The sequence below is a fragment of the Falco biarmicus genome, chromosome 14, assembly GCF_023638135.1.
Source record: "Falco biarmicus isolate bFalBia1 chromosome 14, bFalBia1.pri, whole genome shotgun sequence".
NCBI classification, from domain to species: Eukaryota; Metazoa; Chordata; class Aves; order Falconiformes; family Falconidae; genus Falco; species Falco biarmicus.
In genome coordinates this window covers 9,624,682-9,649,821 of record NC_079301.1, presented here as the reverse complement: position 1 = coordinate 9,649,821, position 25,140 = coordinate 9,624,682, and the positions used below count along the sequence as shown (strand labels likewise).

General features: G+C 51.0%; 1 protein-coding gene across 6 annotated transcripts; it reads right to left on the bottom strand.

Annotated features, from left to right (window-relative positions):
• Positions 1-2,172: 2,172 nt before the first annotated feature.
• FRMD7 (FERM domain containing 7) lies at positions 2,173-25,117 on the bottom strand. Of its 6 annotated transcripts, none has more exons than XM_056359641.1 (14): positions 24,755-25,117; positions 17,347-17,608; positions 15,731-15,957; positions 11,077-11,181; positions 10,649-10,691; positions 9,253-9,331; positions 8,425-8,522; positions 8,171-8,285; positions 7,822-7,969; positions 6,546-6,641; positions 6,092-6,255; positions 5,780-5,848; positions 5,607-5,682; positions 2,174-5,446 (listed from the first exon to the last, which is right to left on the bottom strand). In XM_056359641.1, the coding sequence occupies exons 2-14, from the start codon at positions 17,381-17,383 to the stop codon at positions 4,406-4,408; spliced, it is 2,298 nt and encodes a 765-aa protein (XP_056215616.1). In that variant the 5' UTR covers positions 17,384-17,608; positions 24,755-25,117; the 3' UTR covers positions 2,174-4,405. The 6 variants fall into 6 exon arrangements, with proteins under 6 accessions (XP_056215618.1, XP_056215620.1, XP_056215619.1 ...); XM_056359642.1 differs by having other exon boundaries at positions 9,253-9,286; XM_056359643.1 differs by lacking the exon at positions 5,780-5,848 and having other exon boundaries at positions 2,173-5,446.
• Between the last annotated feature and the right edge of the window lie 23 nt (positions 25,118-25,140).

Genomic DNA, 25,140 nt, shown 5'->3' with positions numbered 1-25,140 from the left:
CATGAGCTTGTTCTGTTGTTCTGTTTTGGATTTTAGTAGCTGTGCAGAGGTGTGGATATGCCTCTTACAAACTTGTGTTCTACTTCAAGAAAGGTGTTCCTGGCACAGAGTCGCATGGTTGCTTTGAAAAAGTTTGGGCCCCCACCCCATGCTGTTCTTGTCTGGAGGACACCTACTAGTTGCTACGCCACAGGGAATGGATGGAGCAACCCCAGGGGTCAGTTTGATTCCATTCCTAAAGAGGAGCCTTCAGGATCTGTGTGCTCAGATGAACAGGCGTGGCTAGTGACAACATGGTAGAGGTGTCGGAACACTCTGATGTCATTGTGAACTTGTCATTGTGGAGGGGAGGTAGAAAGATGCCTGTGCCACAGTTACCTCGGCTTTCCCTTCAGCAGTCTCAGCCCAGATCTCATTTTAAAGAACTCCATCCAGATTTCTCAGAATTAAAAATGTTTTTACTTACATGTCGCTTCCCTTAAGGCATTCATTTTATGTGGGAGACCGAGGGGAGAGGTGATGGGAATTCCTCCCAATTTTGTAACTGGTGGCTCTATCCTGTTGACACAGGGTCTTTAATCTATGCAACTCTGTAAATGATTCTGGGTAGGTAGGGTTAGTGAATTAATTGGGAAATTGGAACTTGTCCTGTTTGTGATATGACTTCAACAAGTTGCTGAACCTATGGTGCCTCTTCTTTTCCGGTGAAATGGGTGGGATGTATACCTACCTCGTAGGACAGCGTGGGGAAAAACTCATCCGTGTGTGTATAATACAGCCTTTTTCTCTTGCAGCACAGTCCATTCAGGAAGTTTTTTTTATTGTACTGCATATGGTATTTCCGCACCTAAAATCTCTGTGCGTCATAACTATATATGACTATAACTCCTAAGAATGGCTATCTGTATTACTGGTTTCCAGAGAACAGTTGTCTTTTTTCCCCACCGTGTGTTAGTTATTGATGAACTGTGTAACTTAATCAGCAGTATTCTGTTGCTGGCAGATAGCTAACGGAAAGATATATCGAAATATTCATGCAGGCACCATCTTCTCGCTTGTTTGGTTCGCTAGGCTTCCCACTGTAGATTGAGAAGAATTGATACTGAAGTAGTCTTGTCAAAGTAGTCTGAATCGCAGAATAGAGAAATGTATTTGTTCTTGGGTAGGTGAGTCCTTTAGCAGTGTAACCATTCTTAAAACCCGTGGTCTCTGACTCCTGTAGTATGACTCCGTACAGTAAGCATGTAGTAACGTAACCACCTGTTCTTGCATTCAGTTGAATGTCTGTAGCTGAATAGGAGAGTACCTAGGTTCTTAATGTGTTCGCACAAAGTTTAGCAATTGTTAAAGGTCTGATTTTTATCACGCTGTTTTATGACTTAACACTGGAATAAAATTATTTTCTTTGCAAAGTTTTAGTGGTATGTATGTTGGCTTGTCTTATTTCACATTTTGCCAATAAATGTAGTAACACTTAATACAGAGATGAGGTGAATACACTGAAACCTGTCTTAGTGCTTCTCCAAACTGAAGTTCTTTGTATACTGTGTACATTTTGCTTCTTTTTGTATCCTAACGCGCGCACTTCTACCGAAACAGGTGCTGAACATCGTGCGTCTGAATTTTAAGATAAGATACATCACTTTCAGATAAAGCTAATGTGAACCTGTTACTTCAGTCTAAATGCACTGAGTAGCTTCGTGTTTTGACACTGTAATGCTGCTGTGCCCCCTTTCATAATCCTTGCTTGTGTAAGGGCCATGAAAGTTTACAGTTTCTGGGTACCTGTCTTTCACCCTCAGCAGACCAGGTCATTCCATGTCCTTTCTTCATCCTCGTTTTCTTCCCTAGTGAAACACAATAGATGTTCTTGCCTCTCCTGGGTGATTAAGACTGAGTGGGAACCATGGGGAAAAGGACTCACTCAAGGGTGCTTTCAGTTGTTCCTTGACATGTAAACCACTGCTTACTGCGATTGTTCCTCTATTTCAGCCGGTCCCAAGAAAGCCGGTTCATGCAGTGAATGAATCTAGCTTGGTGACATTAATTTCTGTCACTTACAAGCTGCTTTGTTCCTCTGCTGTTGTTGACCATCGTGTAGGATGTGCTAAGGCACAGTGCACACGCTGTGCTCTCTAGTCAATGGAAAAAACCCCAAAATAGTTCCTAAGTTCTTGTTTCTCCTTTTCAATATTGTTTTCCCAGTGTAGTCCTGAATGCCGGAGGTGGCAGCTCCTGGAGATCGGGTGGTGTGGCTGTATGCTGATCCCTGTTGGTGTGGGACTGTGTGCCTGTTCTGGGATATGCTCAAGGTAAAGCTGACCTGGGCCAGGCTTTGCCTGTGTCTCCACATGCTTTCAGGAGCTAACAGTGATTGCAAGTTTGCCTGTGTGCTGTAGGCGTGACCCGTAAGGGGCATTTCTCCGAGGGCTGTGTGCGCAGTCTGTATTTGATGCTGCTGGGTTTTTTAACCCTCTTACCAAATCATGCATGTAGACTGCCATGCTTAAATGCTGTAGTGAGTGGTGGTTCTTGCTCTTCCCAAGGTGCAGAGCTTTGGGAAGGGAAAGAAAGAATTCTTTATAACCAGAAAGGTTATCCCTTTTTTTAATGGAACGTGCCAGAGCAGCATGTGGGCTCCCTGTAGCTGACAGCTTCCTCAGCACAGGGTAACCAGGAGCAAAAGCAAACCTTACAGTGTGCTCTCTTGTTGATCTAATGCGTTTCTTTGGGCAGCTAACCAAGAATGTGGTTGTTTTCAGCAGCATTCAGGGATCTTGGTGAGTCTTTCCAGTTGCTGAGACAGTGAGGGCACAGAGGGAGCTGGCAAGCAGCTGTGTGAGAGGGAAGCCAGCCCAGCAGCTCCATGGAGCAGTGAGAGCTGCCGGGGAGCTGGGGGTGCAGGGAAAGGTGGGCTGGGGGGTCCAGGCTGCACAGGGCAGAAGGAGCAACCCAAAACTCTGGTGGGAGCAACTGATTTTTATTGCCCAGCTTCTAAAACAAAGGACAGCGATGCGCAGGGTGAGCAGTACCCGTAAGCCAAGTTCTTTTTACATTTTAACCTATTTTCTGTCTCTGTCCCAGCTTCCTTGTTTCTGAAATCCATTCTAGCAGGCCGCGGTTGTTTCTCAACTGTAGATTTAATGGGCTGTCCCACGCCTTACAGTCATGTCCTACAGATGCGTACAGGGTTGTTCTTAAAGAAAGGTAATAAGATCCTCCCCTAAAATCTTACAGAGGTGTCATCATTCTCCATTTTTCTGAGTAGGTTTAGGGTAATAATAAGTTCTTGTTATAAAAACAACTGCCAGGAAGTGTCTTTATACCTTTTCCCTTCTAGGGAGCAATAGATAAACCATCCACACCGTGGATGATGAGCAGTCCCGTCTCCTGCTCCTTCTTTATAGCTAGAAACAGCCCTGGTAAAAACAAGGGTGCACACCTGTAGCAAACAGGGAAGCTGCGAAGCACCATGGTTCCAGCAGACTTCCTAATGCCAAGGGTGAGCACCAGCTGCCTGTTTCTTTCCTGCCCCTTCCTTGAGAACTTCTTCCCCATGCTGCTTAACTGAGGCCTGATCTGGGGGACCAAGATTTAAGCAGGGCACTGAGGTAGCAGGGCTGTGGAGGCCAGAAAATAAAGCTAACGGGCCTGAGAAAAGCAGAGCTACACAGTATCATTTATTAACCTATTTGCCAGAGCTTGCTGTGGGATGCTGCTAAATGATTTACAAGCACGGCTGAGATGTTTCTTAGGGACAGGTAATGCGCTAAACTGGCCAGCAAGAAAGCAGAGCAGTTTGCTTGCTCCGTGGCTTAAAGCATCACAAGCAGCACCCCACACATATGACCTTGTCCTCAAGGGGCAGGTGCTGGAGGGAGGAGAGGCAGGATGGAGGAGGGGGGCTCCATGCTGGGGCACTGGCCGTGTCCACAGCGTTCAGCTCCCAGAGCAGCCTCTCCTGAAAATCCTGCTCCTCTCCAAACAGACCTCAAAAACCTTTCCCACCACTGTGCTTCCCTGCAGCTGTGAAAAAACAGATGTTTAAACCCTTCCATGAGATACCTCTTTTTCTTTTTTCTCCCTCCTTTGCTTGATGAAGATTCCAATGGTTGAACTCCAAGCATGGCCAGCAGCCACCAGCTTGGGCAGGACATGAGGTCCTTGCAGGGCTCTAGGAGAACCCTGGCCCCTTGTGTGTGGTGGCGGAGATGCACCGGCTTCCAAGCATGGTGCAGGAGTCGAGTACGACTTCTGAATGCTCCCTTGTTGTCCATTAGCACATCCTCTGTAGCTAAGAGCCCTGGCACTAAAAAACCCATCCATGTTTTCCAAGCGGTAAGCGGCCCTGCAAGCAAGGTTGTCACCCTGGCCACCTCTGCTCCCTCCGGCTGGTGTCAGGCACCTAGGTGAAATACCTGGAGGCCCCTCTGCAAGTCCTCTCTTCAGCAGCACTGGTGGCGAAGGACGCCTCCTCGTCCTCTTCATCCAGCTGGAGGCTGCCAGAGGACAGCCGCACCCGGGCCATGGGTGACCGCAGCACCCGGCCGTAGAGGGAGCAGTAGTCAGCGGCCAGGAGGTCGGAGTCGGAGTCGCTGGACTCGGTGCTGCTGCCCAGGTAGCGCTCGGTGGAACGCCGCAGCCCCGGCACCAGCCCTTGCTGGGCCGGCACGTGCCAAAACACGCCTGCTTTCCGGCTGCTCAGGGCAGGGCACGGCCCCAGGGGCCGGAACTCGGAGCCGTAGGGGAAGCGGATGGTTTTCATGTCCGACTGGCTCCAAGACCGCTTGGGAGGCTGCTCCTGAAGGCCGTAATCAAAGGAGCGAGCCAGCGACCTGCTCTCCTGCACTGGGGCCATGCTCGTGCCTGCTGCCGTGCACGCAGCCGCGCGATGGAACTCCCCGGTCCAGGTGCCGCTCGGGCTCTGCCTGGGGGGCTTTGCTGCCACAGGGCCACATCCACCCACTGGTCCTGCCGCGTCTTCGCCGGGTGCCAGTGCATGGCACGGGGGCTGTGGGGGCCTGTCCAGGTAGAAGAGGACCTGTGGGGGCAGGGCAGCCGCGGGCGGGGGACACGGCACGTCTGTGTACACCAGCGGCCGGGCAGTCACCTCCTGCATGTTGCCCACCGAGGTGCTTTTACTGTTCCCGGCAAACTGGTGGTGGGGCCGAAAGGATGTCAAAGGGTTTCTGGCGCCGAAGTGGTCGGTGGGCTCCCACGCCCGCTCCAGCTCCAGCTCGGCGTAGAGCAGGGGGAAGGCGGACGAGCTTTTGGAGTGGGGCAGGAAGGCGGGCGATGCTTCGGGCTTGGAGCGCTCCAGCTCGGTGGCAAACGTCACTTCCACGGTGGAGCTCCGGCGCCGGCTGTCCAGCGTGGGCTCGGAGGCGTGCACCCCGTTGGCGTGGTAGGACCCCCGGCCGCCGTAGGCCAGGCGCAGCTCCTCCACCTGAGCAGGGGCAGAGGGTGGGCACCCAGACCCCCAGCTGGGCGGGGGGACAGAGTGGGGCTGGCAACGAGCCCCCAGAGCTGAGGGTCTGGCTTGGGCTGCAATGCCAAGACACCCCCCGGGCACGGCCCTGCCTATCGCGGACCCCACGGGGACATACCTGCTTCGAGACGTCCGTCAGAAGGTCTGGGGAGGAGCGGCACTGCCTCTCGTCGTAGCGGGATGTGTAGTGCTTCCTGCAAGACCAAGAGGGTGGGTGGGTGGGTGCGTGGCCAGGAGGGTCCTGTGCCCTGCCCCCACCTGGGCACTGCCCCTCTCCGTGCCCCCCGGTACCTCTCGAAGGGCAGGCTCTTCATCTTTGCCTTCCTCCCATGCTCCAGCAGCTGCCGCTGCGTCCTCCCGCTGCAGCACAGAGGGAGAGTGTGAGCAACACCCCCAGCCCCAGCCCTGGGGGGACCCCCGTGCCCCGGGTGAGGGGAGGGGGCATAGCAGGACCGAAGCAATGGTCTCTCCAGGAAAAGCAGCTGGTGGGCATCACCCCCACCCCCCACCCCCATCCAGCCGGGGCCAACACCAAGGGGAAGCTCAGGGCTGTCCCCACGCCCTTCCCGGCCCCAGCAGCTGGGTTTTCCCCCGGGACTTTACCTGTAGCGGAAACTGGAGCCCTTGCTGCACAGAAGGGCTTTGGGCTTTGACTTGGGCTCTTCAGACAGCCTGAAGAAGGCATGGTACTCCACGCATGTCTTCCAGAAAGCCTTGCAGGTGTCCCGGCTCACCATGGTGAACTCCAGCGTGTCCTTGCACAGCTCCTGCACGGCCAGAGACAAGCCAGCCGGTCTCAGGGTGCGGAGCCAGGCTCTGCTGTTTGCCCTCCTGACCCCCCAAAATCTCACACCGGGCTGCTGGTGGCTCCAGGCAGTGCAGCGGCACCATGGTGGGGACACAGGAGTGGCACGTGCCACGTTCGAGGGGGAAGGAGCATCAGCCATGAGCAGCAGGAATGGATTTCATTCAAAATCAGAGAGACTGTGCGTGGCCGACCTTCGATCCGCAGCTGCCCGCTCCTGAGCCTGGCAGCTGCCTGCAGCATGGTACTTACAGAGACGTTGGCGTGGAGCTTGATGAGAAAATGCTTCCTCTTGAAACTCAGTTTGCGAATTTTGGACCAGTTGAACGTGTTGATCTTTGTATTGCCCTGCAAGAAGGGACACAGAGGTTATGGCAGGACAGGGCATGCCAGGAATTCAGAAATGCCATGGGCCAGGACCTGAGCTCGCAGGACACCGCGTGATTCTCTGCTGCAGCTCTCAGTGCTGCTGGGGTCTGGGGAAGGGGTGCTGGGCTTTGCTGTTTGGCTCTCTTCTCCATTAGCTGGTCCTAAAAGCAGAGATGGAGGTTCAGGGCTTAACTCTGCCTACTGACGCTATTTGTAAAACTGCAGGATCCCAAGACAAATCTCACAGAAGTCAAGGCAGGGTCCTGTCTGTCCCAGCTCGAAGGTCACATGAGTTAATGCAGAATTGACTCCCCCAGAAGAAATAAAACCCCTCCTCTCCTTTGCTGGGAAGCACGGCAGCTCACTCCCATACCTCTAAACTCAGCTTAAGCAGGCTGCAGGCATACCTTACCCCTCATTATCATTACCTATCAATTGATACGTATTACAGTAGCAATTTAGATGCGGTCCCACAACACTGGTGTGGCAGCAGGACCAGGTAAAATTGTGTCACTCCATGCTGTGGCACTGAGACCCTCTGAGCTTTCTGGGAGAGCCCAGGTTTTAATGGGCTCACAGATGCCTTAATCACACGTGAGGGGTGTTTATGGCTCTGAATAAATAACTGGGTCTGGCAGCACTAATTATGAACAGCAGACCCACAGCTAGGACATTTTTTTTTTTCCCTGCTCTGGCAAGATGTTCCCAGGTTGGAATTAGCCAGTGTGGGAGGCAAGCACTGCTTCACGCCGGCTGCGAGGAAGTTTGTATTTATTCTGCAGCTACACCGTGATTACAGCATTATGTAATTGCACAGACGTGAGGTGGCTATTTTTGCTGGAAGATTATACGGTGAACACATGTGATGCAGCCGTGTAACCTGCGGTGCTTACACCGCCGCACTCATGGCAACAAGGGCCAACAGAGCGGGGGTGGGCACGGCGGCACACAGTGGGTACTGGTGGGGGTGGTGGGCTGAGCCCTGCAGCCACATCCCGGAGCATCACCTGCACATCTCCTGGGGCACACTCCTCGTAGGATTTGGGAGGGTTTGTAGCACACAGAGGGGACAAAGGTCCCCCCGCAACTGGAGGGGATGCCCGTGGGGAGAGGGCACCCTGCCCAGGTGCTGTCCGCCCACCCTGAGCCCCGGGCTCACCCGCAGGACCAGCACGCCCATGTGTGTCACAGCCAGGTTGATCTGTGTCCCCTCGCCATCGCTGGCGGGGTGCGGGCGAATCCCGTACATCTCCAGCTTCCTGGCCACGTCCAGCAGCTGAATGTCTGACTCGGCCGGTGTCTTCCCTCTGGAGCCACAAGTGCAGCAGGAGGCAACAAGAGTGAGAAGGCAAGTGCTGAAATGGGCTGAAAAAATGCCATTTCAGCCATGCGCCTGCTGGCATCACACCCGCCCCATCGCCGGCCGTGCCTGCTAATGGGACCAGTCCCACTGGCAGGTGTCCGGCCGGTGCTTTGGGTGGGTGGTCTCGGCACAGCCCAGCCCTTACCTGTGTCTCCGGTGGTAGTGCATGATCTTGTTGTCCAGGTACTCTTGGTTGGGCAGGTACCTGTGGGTTGCCAGGTGCTGCTGGTCTGTCTCCTCATGGAAGTCCCCCAGCTCGGCTGCAGGGCATACGGGGGAGCGTGGGTTAGGATGGAGAGGGGACCGCAGGGGGAACCCCGGCTACAGAGCCAAAGCCCCAGGGAGCGCGGGGTCCCTGGGGAAGGGGCACAGTCCCTGCAGGCACTCGCCTGCCCTTACACTGCAGCAGGTGGGAGACAAGCAGCGCCGCGCTCTTGTCGCTGCAAGGCAGCCGCCCCAGCGCCAGGTCCTTCTTGATCTGGAGGGTGAAGAGGTACCTGTGGAGGGGGACAGGAGCATGTCCTGGCAGGGAGCCGGCCTCAGCAGACTGCCGGGCGCCGGGCTGAGCCGCGAGGGCTCTGCTGCAAGGGGAGCAGGCTGTCCCTGCACCTCTCCCTGCGCTTGCCCGTGTCTCAGCCCAAGGGATGCTGGCCCATGGGGTCACAGGAGGAGCACGCAGCCCCTGCAGAAGGCTGTAGCTGGGCACCACTATGAACAGTACGCCCCTGCCATTGAGATGCCCGTTAGTAGGTTTCAGAGTTAACATTCCTATATGCTTTGGAGGGCATTTGCATCTCTCAGGGCTAACATTCTACAGAAGCACTGTCTTATTTTTCTTCCTAGTTCCTGTTCGCAGTGCTTTCTCTAAAACATAAGGGCTAACAATGTCATTTTTAAAAATAAAATTTAGTTCTTTCAGAACACAGCTTGAGGCAGGAGCTAGACTGAGCGGTCAGACTCCATGCCCAACTGCTAAAGCGTTTGGCAGTAAAATTGCAGCCTCTTAAGACGGCTGATCCTTCAAGTGGATTTTGTTTAAAAACAGAGGATCAAGAAAAGACATTCTCTTGGGTTTTGTTTTACAAAGTACAGAGCTCTTTCAATACTTAGAATAACCACTGCTCACAGACATGTTCGGGTGGATGAAGATAAGGAATTAAATACATGCTTAACAACTGCAAAAATACAGGACTGCATGGTAAAAAAGTAACAGAACAAGTACTGTACCTGGTCAGCTCTTCTCTCAGATGGCCGGGGTCCACTGGGAAAAATTTCACCATAAATTTGAAAAGAACCTCCTTAGGATCTTAAAACACAACATCTTCATAAGTTTTCTTTTACGTGTCTATTGGGAACATTTACAACTCTCTTCACACATGCTGTCTCCTTACAAAGTAAACTACCCTGGACCCTTACAAAGCAGGGATGGAAACCCTGAACATCATGGACTGCAGCCTGCTCCCAAAAACCAGCCTGCCCAGACCCCCAGTGTTACCACTGGAAGCAAACAGGGGGTTGGACACTTAAATAATACTAAAGAGAACATGCCCCAGCAATCCTTTAAGTCACAAAGACCTCTGCTAGGAGGGGAGTTCCGTGGAGCAGTGCCGGGGGTACGTGTCTGGAGTGTGGCCAGAGCCCCGGTGTAATTGCCACCAGCGGGGCTGTGCATTAAACTCAGCCATCCAAGCACTTGGGATGCAACAGCTCCGTGGGAGGCTGTTTGGGCAAAGAATTTTTGTGGGATGAGTGAGAGCAAGCGGCCAAGCCCAAGGCAAAGAACATGGAGGGAGGGAAGCAATTTTGTAGGCACTGACTGTCCCAGGACACCATGGGACGGCTCAGGAGCTCCTGGAGGGACAGGCCAGAAGGGACATGGAAAAAGAAATTGGTGCCTGAAACAACCCCATTTCTGGTGCACCTAGGAAGGGGAGGCTCTTCACACGTTCTCCCCCCCTTACGGGGAAATTTGTGCAAACACTGTACTGCAGCCTGCCCACTGCAAATACTGGGGGCACGGCCTCGTGCTCTCAGCTACCTCTTAGTCGCCGTGTCTTCGGGGAAAATATCATTTGGTTCATCGTGGGGGTGGAAACGGGCATAGGCTGAAAGGGGCACTGTGTTAACATCGGTCACGACAGGGGATGCTGAGCCTGAATTCAGGTCAGGCTCCGCAGCATCTCCGTGCAGTGGCGGGGGGGCTGGGGGGCTGGCGAGGAGCAGCCGAGCCTGCGAGGCACAGGGCTACCCCTGCTTCACGCAGGCGCTTGGGCTGCTGAGAGCTGCCAAGGGGGAGGGAGGGCATGCAGGGAGGGATGCCCACCGCCCTGCCAGCGCAGCGACGCACGCGCACGCACGCAGCCGCCCCTGCGCCTCGGCCAAGCTGTCAGGCTATTAACGGCTCAAGCCTAAAATGGTGCAGGTAGCAGATTGCAAAGGCAGGGGTGTTCCTACAGGGTTTTATACAGGCTGCGGGGTCTTTGCAAACAATCCGGCCTCACACTAGAAAATGAGCTCAGGTAAAAAACCAGAGCCCCCATCCCCAAGCAAGAACACTGCACAAACGTGTCTGCGCTAGTCTGTCACTGGTAGCGATTCAGAATTTTATTCTTGAAATACTTACTTTTAACTTGCTTTGTTATGGGTTTTAGCGGTTCCAACCAGACCTGAAAGAGAAAGCAAAGAACCGGGTGAGTAAACGGCACAAGACGGAATAAAAGCAGCAGCGTTATGCTGGAACGCAGCACAAAAACGCCGGCCAGCTCGGCTGCAGCAAGCTGTCCCGCTGGGCACCCTGCACAAACGGCCATGGAGAAACCCCACGTGGCTGCAAACGGGCTTTGCCAACCAGCTGGTGACCCCCCCCCTCGTAGCATCCATGTTTGAGGCGTTTTTGGCACCACGGCAAAACTTGCCATTGACATTTCCCATGTGTCATTTTCAGGGAGGTGCTGGCGTGCCCCCACCCGTGCAGACGGCTGCTGCGAGGACATGGCACGGTGCAGTGTGGGGGCCCCACGCCACGAGCCCCACACCACGAGCCCCACTCACGTGGTTCCCAGCCTGGCTGCGGAACTCCAGCCCAAAATACTCCTTCTCCACAAGGTTGAGGTGGCTGCAGGTGAGGTTGAACAGCCCTTTTCCGCAGGATTTTTGCTAGCAAACAAACACACCGCAGAAGCAAAGGGTTAGGCAGTGCTGACAGCAGTGGCGATGGGATTTCAGTGGGATAGGGGAGAAGGCTGAGCTCCCTGCCTTCATCCCAAGGGGAGCTGTGGGATATTTCCTGATCATGCTGCAGCAGCATCTTAATAAATGTTGTTGGCTTCAGCATGTGGGACAGGACGACTACATGCTGTGCTCCCCTTACCTCGGCTCTTGGAAATCATATTTTAAATAAAGCATAAATTATGCTTGGAAAGCATAATTTAAGTAAATACCTACAGGAGCAAAACACAATCTAATTTTGAAACTTTTGAAATGGCGAATGCCTTCTCATCGCTTCTGTATTAAGGAATGTAAACCAGAAAAATAAAGAAGAGGAAAGAAATCTTGCTTTTGGCCCACCTTCTGCAACCATCACTGTCTGGGCAGCCCTATGCCTGGCAAGCCAGTGAACGATCCCCAGGACGAGCATCATCTGAATGAGGGACGGCCATGGCAAATTACGAGCAAACGGGAGCACGCCTCAAACCTGTGCAGCAAGCCTGTGTGCCCCGACAGCCGGCGACCGGATTGCTGGGGACAAGCTGCTATTATGGGCAATGGTAATGAACAGCAACAGGACCCTGCGGAGATCCTGGGCCCTGGGTCATCCGTGTGCTTTAGTAATATTAATTAAGTGGCTCTACATGCTGATAAGGGAGGCCAAGCTGTATTTATTCCCAGTAAACAGAAACACTCGGAGAGTGTTTTGCTTGACTTGTTGCTGTGCTGCGTAACACGGCTGGGGAGCTATCCAGGAGGCTCCTACTTTGGAAAATGCTCCAGAAAGCACCAGAAACGAACCTGGCAGTCACCCACCCCAACAAAACCCCTGCTACTCCTTTATCAGCTCGTGAAGAGCAGACCAAAACTGAGCGTGGGTTAGTGCTAAAGCAAGGCAGAGCAGAGGCGCTGGGTTAGACAGCTGCTAAACTATGGCGTTTCGGGTGACAGGGGTGAGGGCAGGCTGCGGCTGCCTGTGCCAGCAGCTGCTCCTGGCAGGGATGGGAGGGACCCGGCTGCTGGTGGTGATGCACACTAATAACCACCTTGCACGGCTTCTCCTGGGATGAAATTGCTGGCTCTGAGGTGAAGGACTGCTGAAAAGTGATAGCGTAATAACAGCATTCGCTCTGCAGCACTCCCGGTTCTCCTCAAAATTACTAGATCACAAGGGTAATTAAAACAATTATAAATGTTTATTTCCAAGCTAGAATTTTCTAGCATGAAAGGCCTTGGCCTTTGTCAGGCAGCCAGGAAAGACAAGCATTTCTTACTGGGTTATTACCCACCGCATGTCTGCTGGGAGCAACCCGCTTTCCTCCAACCCAGCACTGCCCGCGGCAGGCACCGCCGGAGCCGGGTGGCCCCATCCCCAGGAAAACCTGCTCGCTGGGCAGACACGGCCCTGCTGATGCAGGGGCTGGTTTAAACGCGGGGCCTTTCCCCTCGCAGAGCGCTGCTTGTGGGTCCCATCCTGCGTTTGTGGTACCCAGGGCCCGGCCCGCGCTGCCTTCAGTCGCGCTTGGGCAGCAGGAGCCCTGCACGGTGAGAGCAGCGGGCGCTGTGTTGGAACAGTGCGGTGCAAGGCAGGAGCATGAGGTGTGGGGCTGGCTGCCCCACGTCTGATGCAAAATGTGCCTTCGATGATGTCGCAGGGCCAGGTTCACACCCACAGGCAGAAACCCCTGTGTAGAAGAGGGTGGCAAGGAGAGGCTGCGCTTGCCCCTCCTCTCCTCGGTGGAAGTGCTGGGACTTTAAGCAGTGTAAGAAAGCAAGAGGCACATCCAGCGGCAGACAGCAGCCTACAGGACACACGGGGACGCGCACACCCCTCCGCAAAGGACACCCTGGCAGCACTTGCGCTCCAACAGCAAAGCCATGCTTCTGCAGCATTCCCTGCAGCACAGGCTGCTGCACCCAGGTCTGAGGTTTAGCGGGGAGCGACAGCCTGTGGGATTTGGTGTGATCTTTCTCCAGCACCTTGGGAGATGCCTCCCATGCCAGGCATGCTGGTGTCTTCTGCGTGGTTGCAGCTGGCACGCAATGCCATGCACCAAAAGCCACCAGCTGGTGTGCAGCCAGCTCTGCGTACCTCCTGTCAATGAATCCCCACCTTAACTCGTCCTAAGGGAGATGAGACCATGGGAGACTTTGTCCTTCATTCAGCTCCAGCAATTAGATTTTCTGTACTTGCTTGGCTTGTCTTTTTCTTCTATTTTTTTTTCCTTCCCGCTGAATCTTGCCCTGTAGCAAATTCCAGGAGCAGAGATGCCCTGGCTTTGTCTGCGCAGGCTGCAAAGTGCTTTGTCCTTTCGGTGCTGCTCTGGGAGGCTCTGGAGCTGCCCAGGCTCAGGCTGCTTTGCTTAAACCCTTTCCAGAGAGGAGAGCGACTCTGTTGGTGACAGCACATGCCAGGTCACAGCTCTAGGTATTCAGGGAAGGAAGAAGGGAGGCAGCTTTGCAATATCTCCTCTCAGCGCAAGAAACCCATTAGAGAGTGACCTGTGACTGTCCCTGTACCCAGGCACCCGGGCAAGGGACCCCGGTGCCCTCCCAGTGCAAGGCACAGGGCTCACTGCCAGGGTGGGCAGCATCCCGGCAAGATCCCGTCTGTGCCATGGCTCAGCCCTGGGGTGTTCAGCAGGGAGGGCACAACAGGGGACATTCAGAGATGTGCCAGGCCCCCACCACCCCCTGAGCTGGGAGCTCAGACCTGGCTTGCCGGCTGCCATCCTGGGAACCGCCTCCAGCACCCAGATGGAGGAAATCCCGGGAGCTCAGCAGCCACAGAGAGGGTGCCGGGTCCCGGCTGTCGGCGAGGATGCAGATGAAGGCAAAAGGCTTTCCAGGCCAGCACCCTGCACTGGGAGAGGAGCTCATTCCTGGGCAAAGCCGGACTGGCAATGAGACCTCATGGCACGTGCCGGCGGCTGCGATACACACATGAGGCAGGTACAGACGCATACGCCAAGCGTGAGGCGGAGGGAGAGCCAGGCCTGCTGTGTTCTCTCTTTTGTCATTTTCCCTCCCATTATACTCAAGTACGACACATTCAAAAGAGCTTTCCAAAGTCAGGAGGGGTTTAGGGAGAGTGGCTTGAAATATCTGCTCAAAACTTAGCCCAAAGCGGTCCTTTTATAATGGAGAAGTCACTAATTCAACTATTCATTTAGCATACCCATACAGCATCAAATGCATCAAATGCCTAAAAGGGCTTTCCAATACCATTCCATGCGAAAAAAGGAAATGACCAGGAGTTCCCCTAATGGAAGCTATTTGCTGCAACGTGTCGTGCAGAGCTATAGCGCCCTAAGTGTTTTGGGCAAATGAGAAAGCAGAGATGGAAAAAACCGCAGCAACATTGTACCAGCAGCAGCTTTGAAATCGTCTCTCATTACGCCCTGATCTAATCAATATGAAATAAATAAAAAAAGGCACTTTAAAACAACTAGTCTCATTTTTAAGTGGATACCAGCTCTAGGATACGTTAATTAAACTAAACTAAAAAACTTTCATACTGTGCCAAGGGATGGCATTGCTTTACAATCCTCTTTTGTGCAAAATGCTATTGCAAAGAATAGGAGCCATGCATCAAGACTGAGCAATTCTCAGGCTGTGCTATAAAACCAGGAGTCTAGGAAATGTAATAGAACTGGAAAAAAAGCTCTTTCATATTAAACACAAAACGCAGGTAAGTGCTAGAACTGATCTACTTGAATTAGCTAATTCAATTAGCTACTGTGATTACCAAATGCTAACCAACAGTAAATGTTCAATCACACTTGTAAAAAGATGTTTTTAACACATAGTCAAGATAAATCTAGTTTCAGTTATCTATATACATATATAAAGCTAACACCATAGATATTAATACTTAACATCTAAAACTTATTTCAGAGCTAACATTTATTAAATGTGAATTATTAATGACAGCATGTTGTGGGACACTGTCATGCAGAAAATAAGATACCGTGAGCTTTTTCCCCTCACTATTCTTAAACCCACAGAGTTTTCTTTTTCAGCTGAATGCCCAGGAAGAGACACATGCAGATGTTTCTCACCTGGAGTAATTTGGTTAAATATGCTATTTTTATTCTGTTCCCAGATTTTTCTTCCTTGTTGAACACTTATACTGGCACACAGACAAATGAGAGAAGAACTCGACACTTGTCAAGAACATCACTTCATATTAGCTGACTTCCAAAAGGCAATACCAGATAAGTAAAAGCCATTCCTCCTTCGTTATAAACAATGCCAATAACAAGGAAGAGTGGGAGTGTGTTGGTGCTGAAAGACACTTAGCAATCAGCACTATAACCTCTTGGTTTGGATTTCAGGCTCATTTTCCTTTTTTTGTTGTTTGTTGTTGTTTGTTTGTTTTTTTTTTAAAAAAAGCTAAAACGCAGAAGCTATCAGAGCCCATACAATCCTTCAGAGTAGCATTGACTTCAATAATTAGCACAAAAAATCCCCCAATAAGAATATGATACCCACTTACATCAACTACAAAGATCTTCTGGGAGTCATCCAGAAACTGGACTTTCAGGTGCAGCATCCTCGAGCATGTGGCTGAGCGTGCGGCAGGCGCGGCAGACCTAGCGATGTGAGCGGTGCGCCGGGAAGGGAGCCCTGACTCCTCTTGCACACATAATTTCCCTCTCAGCTGGATGGAGAAGGCTGCAGTCACAGATGTGGAGCGGAGGCTGGAGTGAGGGAACTGAACGCCTAAAACCAAGTTAAAACCCACTGAATTGATACCTCCCCTGGTTTAAATACCACCACTGAGTTAAGGGATGTTTTCCCCCGGTGAATGATGAGTGTATTAATAGGCGAAAGGCTGTGCAGCAGCTCTGCAAGGGTGGCACTAATGGGGCTGGGATAAACGCTGAGCTTTTACAGCGGGTGATGAGCAATGTGAGGAGCAAAGGGAGCCCACGCTTTGCACCGCAGGGTCAGGGAAGAAGGGCTGGGTGGTGTTCCTGCCCGAGTCACCGACAGCGAGCATCGCCTTTTCTCTGGTCTGGTTAAGGTGCAGGGAGACCAGCTGTGCTCGCTCCCCGAGGAGGGCAGATAAGGTCCTGTCCACTAGGCAGCTGTGTGCGGGATGGACAGATGCACCGATGTACTCCACCAGAGACTGGGAAATGTTCCCACCTGAACCTGAGGCCAGGTGGAACTTCTTCCTGGGGAGGCAGGGGAGGACCTGCTGCTAATTCCCAGCTCACACCCTGGTCTGGCAACTTGGTGAAGTCTCACAAGCCTTTCGGACAACCTCATTCTGATTCCACACCCGAAAACCCCACGTCCCCACACACTAGCTCAGGGCTGTTTGCTCAGCCAGCTGAGCCCTTAATTTTAAATACCCTGGACCCTGCTACCAGCATCCTGCATCCCGCCAGCTCTCCCTGGAAGGACTTCAGTCCACCGAGTGCATCCAACCCCACATTAGGCTGGATGGTATTGCACTGATTCAGAGTCTTCTTCAGCCTCTCAAATACTCCGGTGGTTGCCAGGATGGACTGAGTAGAGCAAGAAACAAGAAGCCTCCTTCCTCCCAGACCCCATCCCCTCTTTTTTCCAAGGTGAACTTCCACACTGGTCCTTAGGGTTTGCTCCTTTGCTCCCCTGTTGGCCCGGGAAGCAGGGGCACCTGCAGGGCCGATGCTGAGCCACCACGGCTGCATTCTGCAGAGCCTCCCGAAAAGCTGAGCCGCCAGCACTGGGCAGCAAGTTCAGCCACCATCCTCCAAAAAGGCTCACTCTGGGCCCTGGGGATAGGGGACGAAATGCCCCAACCCCCCTCAGTCCCTCCTGAAGTCACTCCTGAGAGAGGAGCAGGCTCTGGGAGAGCAAATTCTGGCAGAGACGAGATGCGATGTGCTGCCTTGCACCACTGTTGCTGCAGCTCTGCGTGCTTATCTTCAGATTCAGTTTAGAGTAAAGGAAAATAAGATAGATAAAGTTACGGAATAGAGATCTGCCAGGGGTTATTAAACACCATAGACCAAAAGGCAAGAACCGGCACCTGGCTCATTGCTGAGAAGGAGAAGCACTCACCTTGTTTTCCACACTCAAAACATTTGTTACTGGCAGCTGCTGGAGACTGGGACTCACCTCGGTGGCCTTTGGTCTGTGGTGGCCTTTCATACATGCAGCTTAGACCTCCTCTTCCTCAGCCGGGGCTGCCAGGGGAACATCCACGTTCACTCCTCACCCAGCCATAACCCTCCCGACTGCAGGGCCAGCAAACACCACGGCTGCTCGCCTGCCGGCGCCGGGAGCAGGATCAGGGCAGAGCCAAAGCCCTTCTGAACACGCTAGGCAGACAACAGGAGCATCGTCCGCTGGGTACTACATCTAAGGCACGGCATGAATACTGCAAAACAGGGAAAATTCTTTCCAGAATAGGGTACTTACAACATTCCTGCTGCCACACCAGAAGGAACTGTTTCACTCTCAGCTACAGCCCTGGCTTACATTCTAGTTGCTTTAAGTTTTTATAAAATATGACACATAAGAAGTATTTTCAAAAAAAAAAAAAAAAAAAAAAAAAAAAGAGCCTGAAAGTACTGAGTTTGGCTTAAAAAGAGAAGAAGGAGGGAACGACAATAGTCTCCTGATCCATGCAGGGCTATTCCAGGAGGACGGATCAGCAGTTCCCAAGCTATGGGGAAAACAAAGAAATTGCTAGAAATTGCAGGGAAGATCTGAGTTAGGTCCTAGGAAAGACCCTTAAGCTGTGAGGCAGGAGAAATACTGGAACAGGCTGTAAATCCAGGGGTGACTCAGACACACGTCTGTCAGGGACAGCCCAGGCACACTTGGACCTGCCTTTAAACCTTTAACAATGACTATCATTTTTCACTGACTTCACGAGACACATTATATCTCGAGCATATCTCAACAGTTATAGCTGACTCACCACATCCTGCTCTTCTAAAAACTTCTGCCTCAGAACCATTCTATTTATTGAATATAATAAGCAACGATACATCTGCATTTGCATCAAGTTTTGCCTGCCGAACATCAGCAAAAGTCTGACATCGCTCTGCTGAAACTACTTACTTGTAATTGCTGGGAAAATGAAAATTAATGCATTTTTTATTTCTGTTTAGGTGGGTTTTGCCCATTAGCATCCAACTGCGGGGTAAGAGCTCTCTGACCAGCATTTTGTTTTGATACCAAAAGGTAACATGAAGCAGCAGCATTTTTCCTCTCCAGTTTGCCCCAGTCCTACCCATAAACATCCTGCAGTGGTGCTTCTCCTCCTCGCTCACATTCCCACCGAGAGCCGTACTTACAGCAACACAACATCACAAATACTATTCCCCGAGAGCAGCTCCACAGACACCCTGGCGTTCATCAGCATTAATAACTCTGCAAAATGATGAGACCGACAGGAGGGGCGAGCTTCTGCGCGTGAACGCTGGCAGGAGCGAAGGTGAACATCCCCAGCGTTAGACTGGGGATTAAGACAAGTTTAAAGATGAGTTGCGTTGTCTGACAGTCTCACACCGGGTGGGTCCAGGACAGGCGATGACACGATTACATGCTAGCTATACAAATTATTTGCATTGCTGCTCAGCCGGTGAGGATTACCAGATCGACAGCGATGGGGGTTTTGGGAGCAGCTCGGTTGCTGCGTGGGCAGCTCTCCCGCCCGCAGGCATCCCAGCAAAACCAACAGACCCCAGTCCAGCACAACTTGCAGGCACATGTGTGGGAGCAGAGCGTGGCCGTGGCATAGTGGGAAGCACGGGGACCCAATTGCACTAATAATAAAAGAAATAGGTTTAGCTGAGTTTAAGCAGTAAGCCAAATTAAAAGTCAATCACCTGACTCACCCTGCATTAGTATTATTATTTTTTTGTTTAGTAACACTTTCCAGTGGTCAAGGAAGCAGTCATATCAAATCTTGCTCTTGTGATTATAGTTTTACCTCAGCTTCAGCAGCTGAGGTAAATGGTTCTTTTTACCTACCTGTAATAACCGAGTAGGAAATCGCAAATAACCTCGATTACGCATGAAAGACTCCAAACGCGATTGCAATTCCAGACACTGACAGACAAATTAAACAGAAGTGCCAATTTTTCTTTGAAGTCCTATTAAGATATACTCACACCACACTACCGAAATACTGAAATCTGATTCCCGCCCCCCCATTTCTCTCCTGTTTTCAACCTGTGCAGCACCGTGTTTGATCTGCAGGGATGGAGCAGAGCCCCGCGGCTGAGGGATGGAGCAGAGCCCCGCGGCTGAGGGATGCTGCGGCCACGCGAGCCCGATCCTTGCTTCCACGCTCCCTCTCCTGGAGGTTGTGCCCAACGACACACACCGGAGACCAGTTCGCAGGGAGGAGAGGTTCAGGAACAGCAGCAACACAACCTGGCGTGCTTCGGTGTATATGGTTGACTTTTCTTCCTTTTTCATATTTTATATGCTATGTAAGAACTAATACCTGGCACTGAAGAAGGCAGTTTGCTGTAAGCAAATGCAAATGCCAGAACAAGCTACACAAGAAACTAAATAATAGTCTGATATCATCCAGAACACATTATCTCATTTTTAATACGCCCGTTGCACTCTGGTGTTGGCACAGCTATATAAAAAGCACTCTGTGATGCTTAATTCCAACAGATCGCTTCAAAGACACGAGAAAGCAATTTATACAGAAAAAGAAAGCCTTGTGAACACACCAAGTCAAAGGAGCGCTGGTGCCTCCAAAGACGCAGGCACCTCTTGGCATTCGGTCATTTCTAGCTAGGAAGACGCACCTCACTGCATCTACGTGGAAGTGCAAAGCACAGGACTTGTCTATGCTGTCCTTAAGTTGTTTCAAGCATGAACTGTCCCAGGTTCACTTGCACACCCCCACACTAACAAGCTAAAAGGATTGCCAGCTTACCAGTAATCCAGCAGTCCTGTGACGAGGTCTCCAGATGCCCAGGCTCTCTGTCCTCGCAAGCGCTGTCCGGGAGTCAGACCGATCAACCCCCCTCGCTACAGCTCTCCGTGAGTCACGGGCAGGTCTTCCCTAGGTCGTGCCCCAAGCGAAATCACCACGGACCCCACATACCACACCGCAGAAATATGAACGACTGGTGGGCAGTGCCTGCTCCTCTGCTCACACAGCTCTGGCAACAGAGGGTTACGAGACTAGAAGCAGCAGCACCTCTTCAGAAGGGAATTAAAGGCCAGGATGGTGAAAACCTTTGCTGAGCATCATCAGGAAGGATCCCACAGCCAAAGGCTTCGTCTGAGGAATCTGCCAAATTGAGTCTGCAAAGCTGGGTGAAGAGACTGAATCCTAGTGGAAAGGATGGAGTTCTAAGGAACTATACTGCTTATTTTCATGGCAGATGTGGTTTCCCTCTTGGCTCAAGACAACTAGCTCTGGTTGAGTAAGCCCTTCATTACATCTAGGCACAGAAAGGCACGTGTTATCCAGGTACCTCCAGGCCGATGGATCAGACCTGTCTCACCACATGGATCTTCATCCCAAGTTTTGTTAACATGTTTCCCACCCAGGTAGCCTCTCTTCTCCCACTCCCTTCTTTACCTTTCATTCTTCCTTAAAAGACCCTTACCGCACTTCAGTCCTACCAAAGCCCGCCAAATACCAAGTATATAGCTCAAAGCAGAGCTAAAATTGTGTCAAAGCCATTCTTCATAGCAGGCAGTGGAGGGCAACAGAGTAGCATCCACCTGAAGCTGGGACCTTGGTACTTCCGTAGTGATCCAAGGTAATCCCCGTCTCATGGTTCCTCTCCCAGGGTCTTCTGGCAGATGGTAGTGGCTACGAGGCAGATGTGTTTCAAAGAACAGGAAACATTCCCACATCATGACTGTCCCAAAGTTTCAGAGGTACATTCATAAAACCTTCCTAAGTTAGTGATTTGGACCCCAAGATGAAAAAAATCAGATGGCCTGAGATACCGTGCTGACAACTAACAGAGAAACAGCTTAGATAGCTAAAAGGAAAAGAACAGCTGGATTCCAAGTACTTCTGACCATAGGCCCTGAAGCTAAGAATCTTTCTTCTAACCCATAAAAAAATACACCTGCATTACTGAAATTAGATGTAGGGCATTTGGCAGGTCCATGCTAACTCCCGGAACAACAAATGGAAATCAATGCCAGGATCAGTAACGTGACAGCGGTCGCAGAGACACGGGGCTGCAACGGACTTCAGGGGGTCACACACGACCACCCCATGTACGGAGGCAGGAACTACAGACACCACACGTGCTCCTTCCTCAGCAGCAGTTACCTGATGTCATCTCTGAAAATTTTCCGCCACCTCCACATATCTGCAGCTTGCTCCAGCACTTCAGCTGTGCTCTGCGAGCAGCTTTCTCTTTTTTACAACATAAATCAGCTTTGCTGAAAATTCAGTTTATTTCTTATTTTCCCATAGCAGCCATGCTGTTGCTGATTACACGACCATAATTAATTTGCTTTTAAGAACAAAAGTCTAAGGTCTATTACAGCACTAGGGTGAATCCCAAGCTGATGATTAATCATCCTATCTGCCAGTTCCCAAAAAGACAAGTAGCCCTTAAGGAATGGCACAAACAGCAAACATATTTTCTCTTTTCTGGGCTGACCAGATAATTTAAATCTAACGTCAAAGCAGATTTTCTAAGGACATAAAACTGGATGAACTAGTCAGCCTAGAGGCAGGAAAAAAGAAAAAAAATTAACTTGAAGAGCCAGAAATTTCCCAGAAAGCTGATGGTCTGTTTGGTTTACTGAGCTGCAGTCATTTATCAATTACACCTTTTAGCAGAAGCATAAGAAATCTAAGTCTGAACCACTTACATTATAGCATCACAAATGTATGAAATTTACTAACGCTCTTCATAAATCTGAAAACATAACTTTGTTCTTTAGGTTTTAGCCTACTTATTTATTTACATGCAAGAAGGCCAATTTCAAAATTATGCTACAATGCTGGTGCATCTCATTCCAGGGAAGTCCCTCCTCATCTTTAACACAGCTTTCCACATTATGCCCCAGGAGGGAAGTGCTACAAGTACCACTTTTATTCCGAGGCAAGAACAATTGAGGTCACCCAGTAACGAGCAGCAACTCGGAGCCTTAAATTCCGTGTGAGCCTAATCACGGGAAATATGATTTGGAGGAAGTCAGTCACTGTTAGAAAGCTGTCATAGCACACTCAGAACCAGCAGAACACCGAGGAGCATGGACACACCGCAAACCAAACAGCAAAGCCTGCCTGGGAGCGAGTATTTTGTAGGTTCCTGCAAAATGAGAGACTCTTTCCCATCAATCACTGCAGTTAATGAAACTATTGCTCCAGACTTTTTGGAGGGACTTGAAGAGAACCTTTGAAAGAGAGCACCAGAGGCAAGCAACTTGATCCCGTACTAAATAGTTTTCATGGAGAACAACGAATCTTATCCCCTACGATCTTGTAATGGAATTGTATCATCGCTAGTAGCGGGGATAGCTAACAGCCAAGCCATCGCAAGCTCAATGCTGCCCTCAGCAGAACCAACAAACTACTACAGGTAGGATGTGACCTTTGAATTGAACACCGTGGCTGACTTACAGCTGGAAGTCCATCTTCTCGGCTCCTTGCAGCTGTATTGACCAGGCAGAGATAGATGTCCCTACTTAAAAAAAACCAAACCCTAAAAGGCACATTATTTCACTTTCACAGAGCAGAGGGCCACCTCACCTCTTGACAGAGCTCGCCTGCAGCTACAGTAGCTCTACACGCACTTCCTCCAGCTGCAAGCTCCAGAGTGAGCAAGCAGTGACTCACCAAACCGAAGTGCCTACCAGCAACCCAAGCTAGCAGGACTGCTGACTTTTCAGCAGAGATAACTCAAACAGGTCAACACATCTTGTTTCAGAACCCGTATCTCATTTTAATTAAGACTAGACACTTCCACTTAGTTTCAAACTGTAATTACCGCCAAGCCTATTAGGGCAGAGAACAGCATCCTGCTTCACGTGAGGTGTGGCCGGCAGCTCACCCACCACCCACGCAGGGCATCTCGTGTCCTTCCTCCCAGGGCTGTCCCCACCAGGCTCTGCGTCTGCGCGGTCGGTGGTTCACACCCCGCACAGCCAGCCCCAGCTCTGCCTCCTCCACAATCCAGTTACGTGCCACCCGTGCTGGGTGGGGGAGCGGGGTAGGGAGGAGCCCTCTGCTCTGTGCTGCAGCTCGCTCCTGAGCTCCAGACACACTGGGGACACACCTGTCCTCTGACTGCGCTGGGTGGTGGGACACTGGGGAGCTTTCTGCAGGGCCCGTGCACTTTAACAGCAGGCTGAACTCCTGCCTGCTGATGGGAAGCAGTGAATGAACTCCTCGTTTTGTTTTGCTTGCACATACAGCTTTTGCTTTACCTATTAAACTGTCTTCATCTCAACCCATGAGTTTTCTCACATTTACTCTTCCAGTTCTCAACCCCATCCCCCTGTGGGGGGAGCGAACAAGCAGCCGCTTGGGGCTTAGTTGCTGGCCAGGGTTAAACCACGACAAACTTAAATCCAGGCTAGCTCTTTTCTGTGGGTTTACAGACAGGGTTTCATTGATTTAAAGCACCTCGACATTGTCACACCTATTTTACCAAGGACACTACTCAACTATTTGTACAGCAGCAGCAGAGCTCGCTCAGCACCAAGACTTTTGAAAGGTAACGGCCTTAAACATAAATCTTACATGCTTCCTTAAAACTCCCAACCCAGACAACACTGTACTGGCACTTTGAAACAAACCAGCCGTGTAAAGTCAAAGGGACTTACTAGCTGTACCATTCACTTCCCAGCCTCCAAGTGGGAGCAGGAAGCAGCTTGCGTAGCGACACCGAGTCCCATAAAGGAACCAGGAATGTTATTGCTCCATTATGACTTCTTTTAAATAGCACGAGAAATCAAGACTCAGACCAGTCCTAACGTGTCAGCTACCACACTCACTGACACCAGTCAGAACAGGGCATGCTTCACCCCCAGCCTCTCAGTGAGGTTAAGGGAAGCACACATTTTGTCCAAGATCACTTACAAGGGCAGTCTGTCCTTCTGTGTCATTTTCCCCTCAAGACGAAAGCTAGCCCTCCGTCTCAGTAAAGGAAGCGTGAGCTCAAAGAAGGAACAGCATAGAAACCTGCCTACAAGATAAGGCTAACGCTGCTTTAGCTGAAGGAGGGGCAGTAAGCACGCCAGGTGGTTTTGCCTGTTGAGACATCACTGAGGACTGAAGGTACTAAGGTAGCAAGATTTTCTAAACTTGAAATCACATTTTGCATTAATACACGGCTTTAGTTGCAAATGCTGTATTAAAGGTCAGTACCAAGACTAAGTTCTGAGGAAGATGCACTTTTTGTTACAGAGCCCAGATGACAATTACCGACTTTGCAAACTCAAGGCTTTTACTGAGCATTTAAGATAATTATTATCAAATAGCTTTGGGCAGTTTGGTTAGCTGGAAGGTTTTTTAGAAAAATCTTCTGTCTCTCCTGCAGCAGAGCTCCAAGAACAGAACACTTACTCTGCTAGTGCGGTGGAGAGATGCCAGTCCCGGATTACTACGGTGGAGAGCAGCTACAGACACGCTGCAAGATGTCAGGACTCAAAGCCATCTTCAAACACACAAAAGCCTACATGAAAAAATAAGAACATTAAAGACTTTGAGAAGACAAACAGAGGTACTTCTTTTGAACAAAGCTTCATCGTACCATCCGAGTAGAGGTACCATTGCTGCTTTGATCAGGCTCCCCAGCTCAGAGGACTCCCTGCCTTGCACAGGAAGATAATGCATGGTCCTTGCTCCCCTTACTTCCAGAGTACCTGAGACTGCAAGCTTTACACCCAGTCTGGGCACAGTTTTACACCCTGTTTCCCCAAGCCAGAAGTCGTCACTCACGACAACTCAGA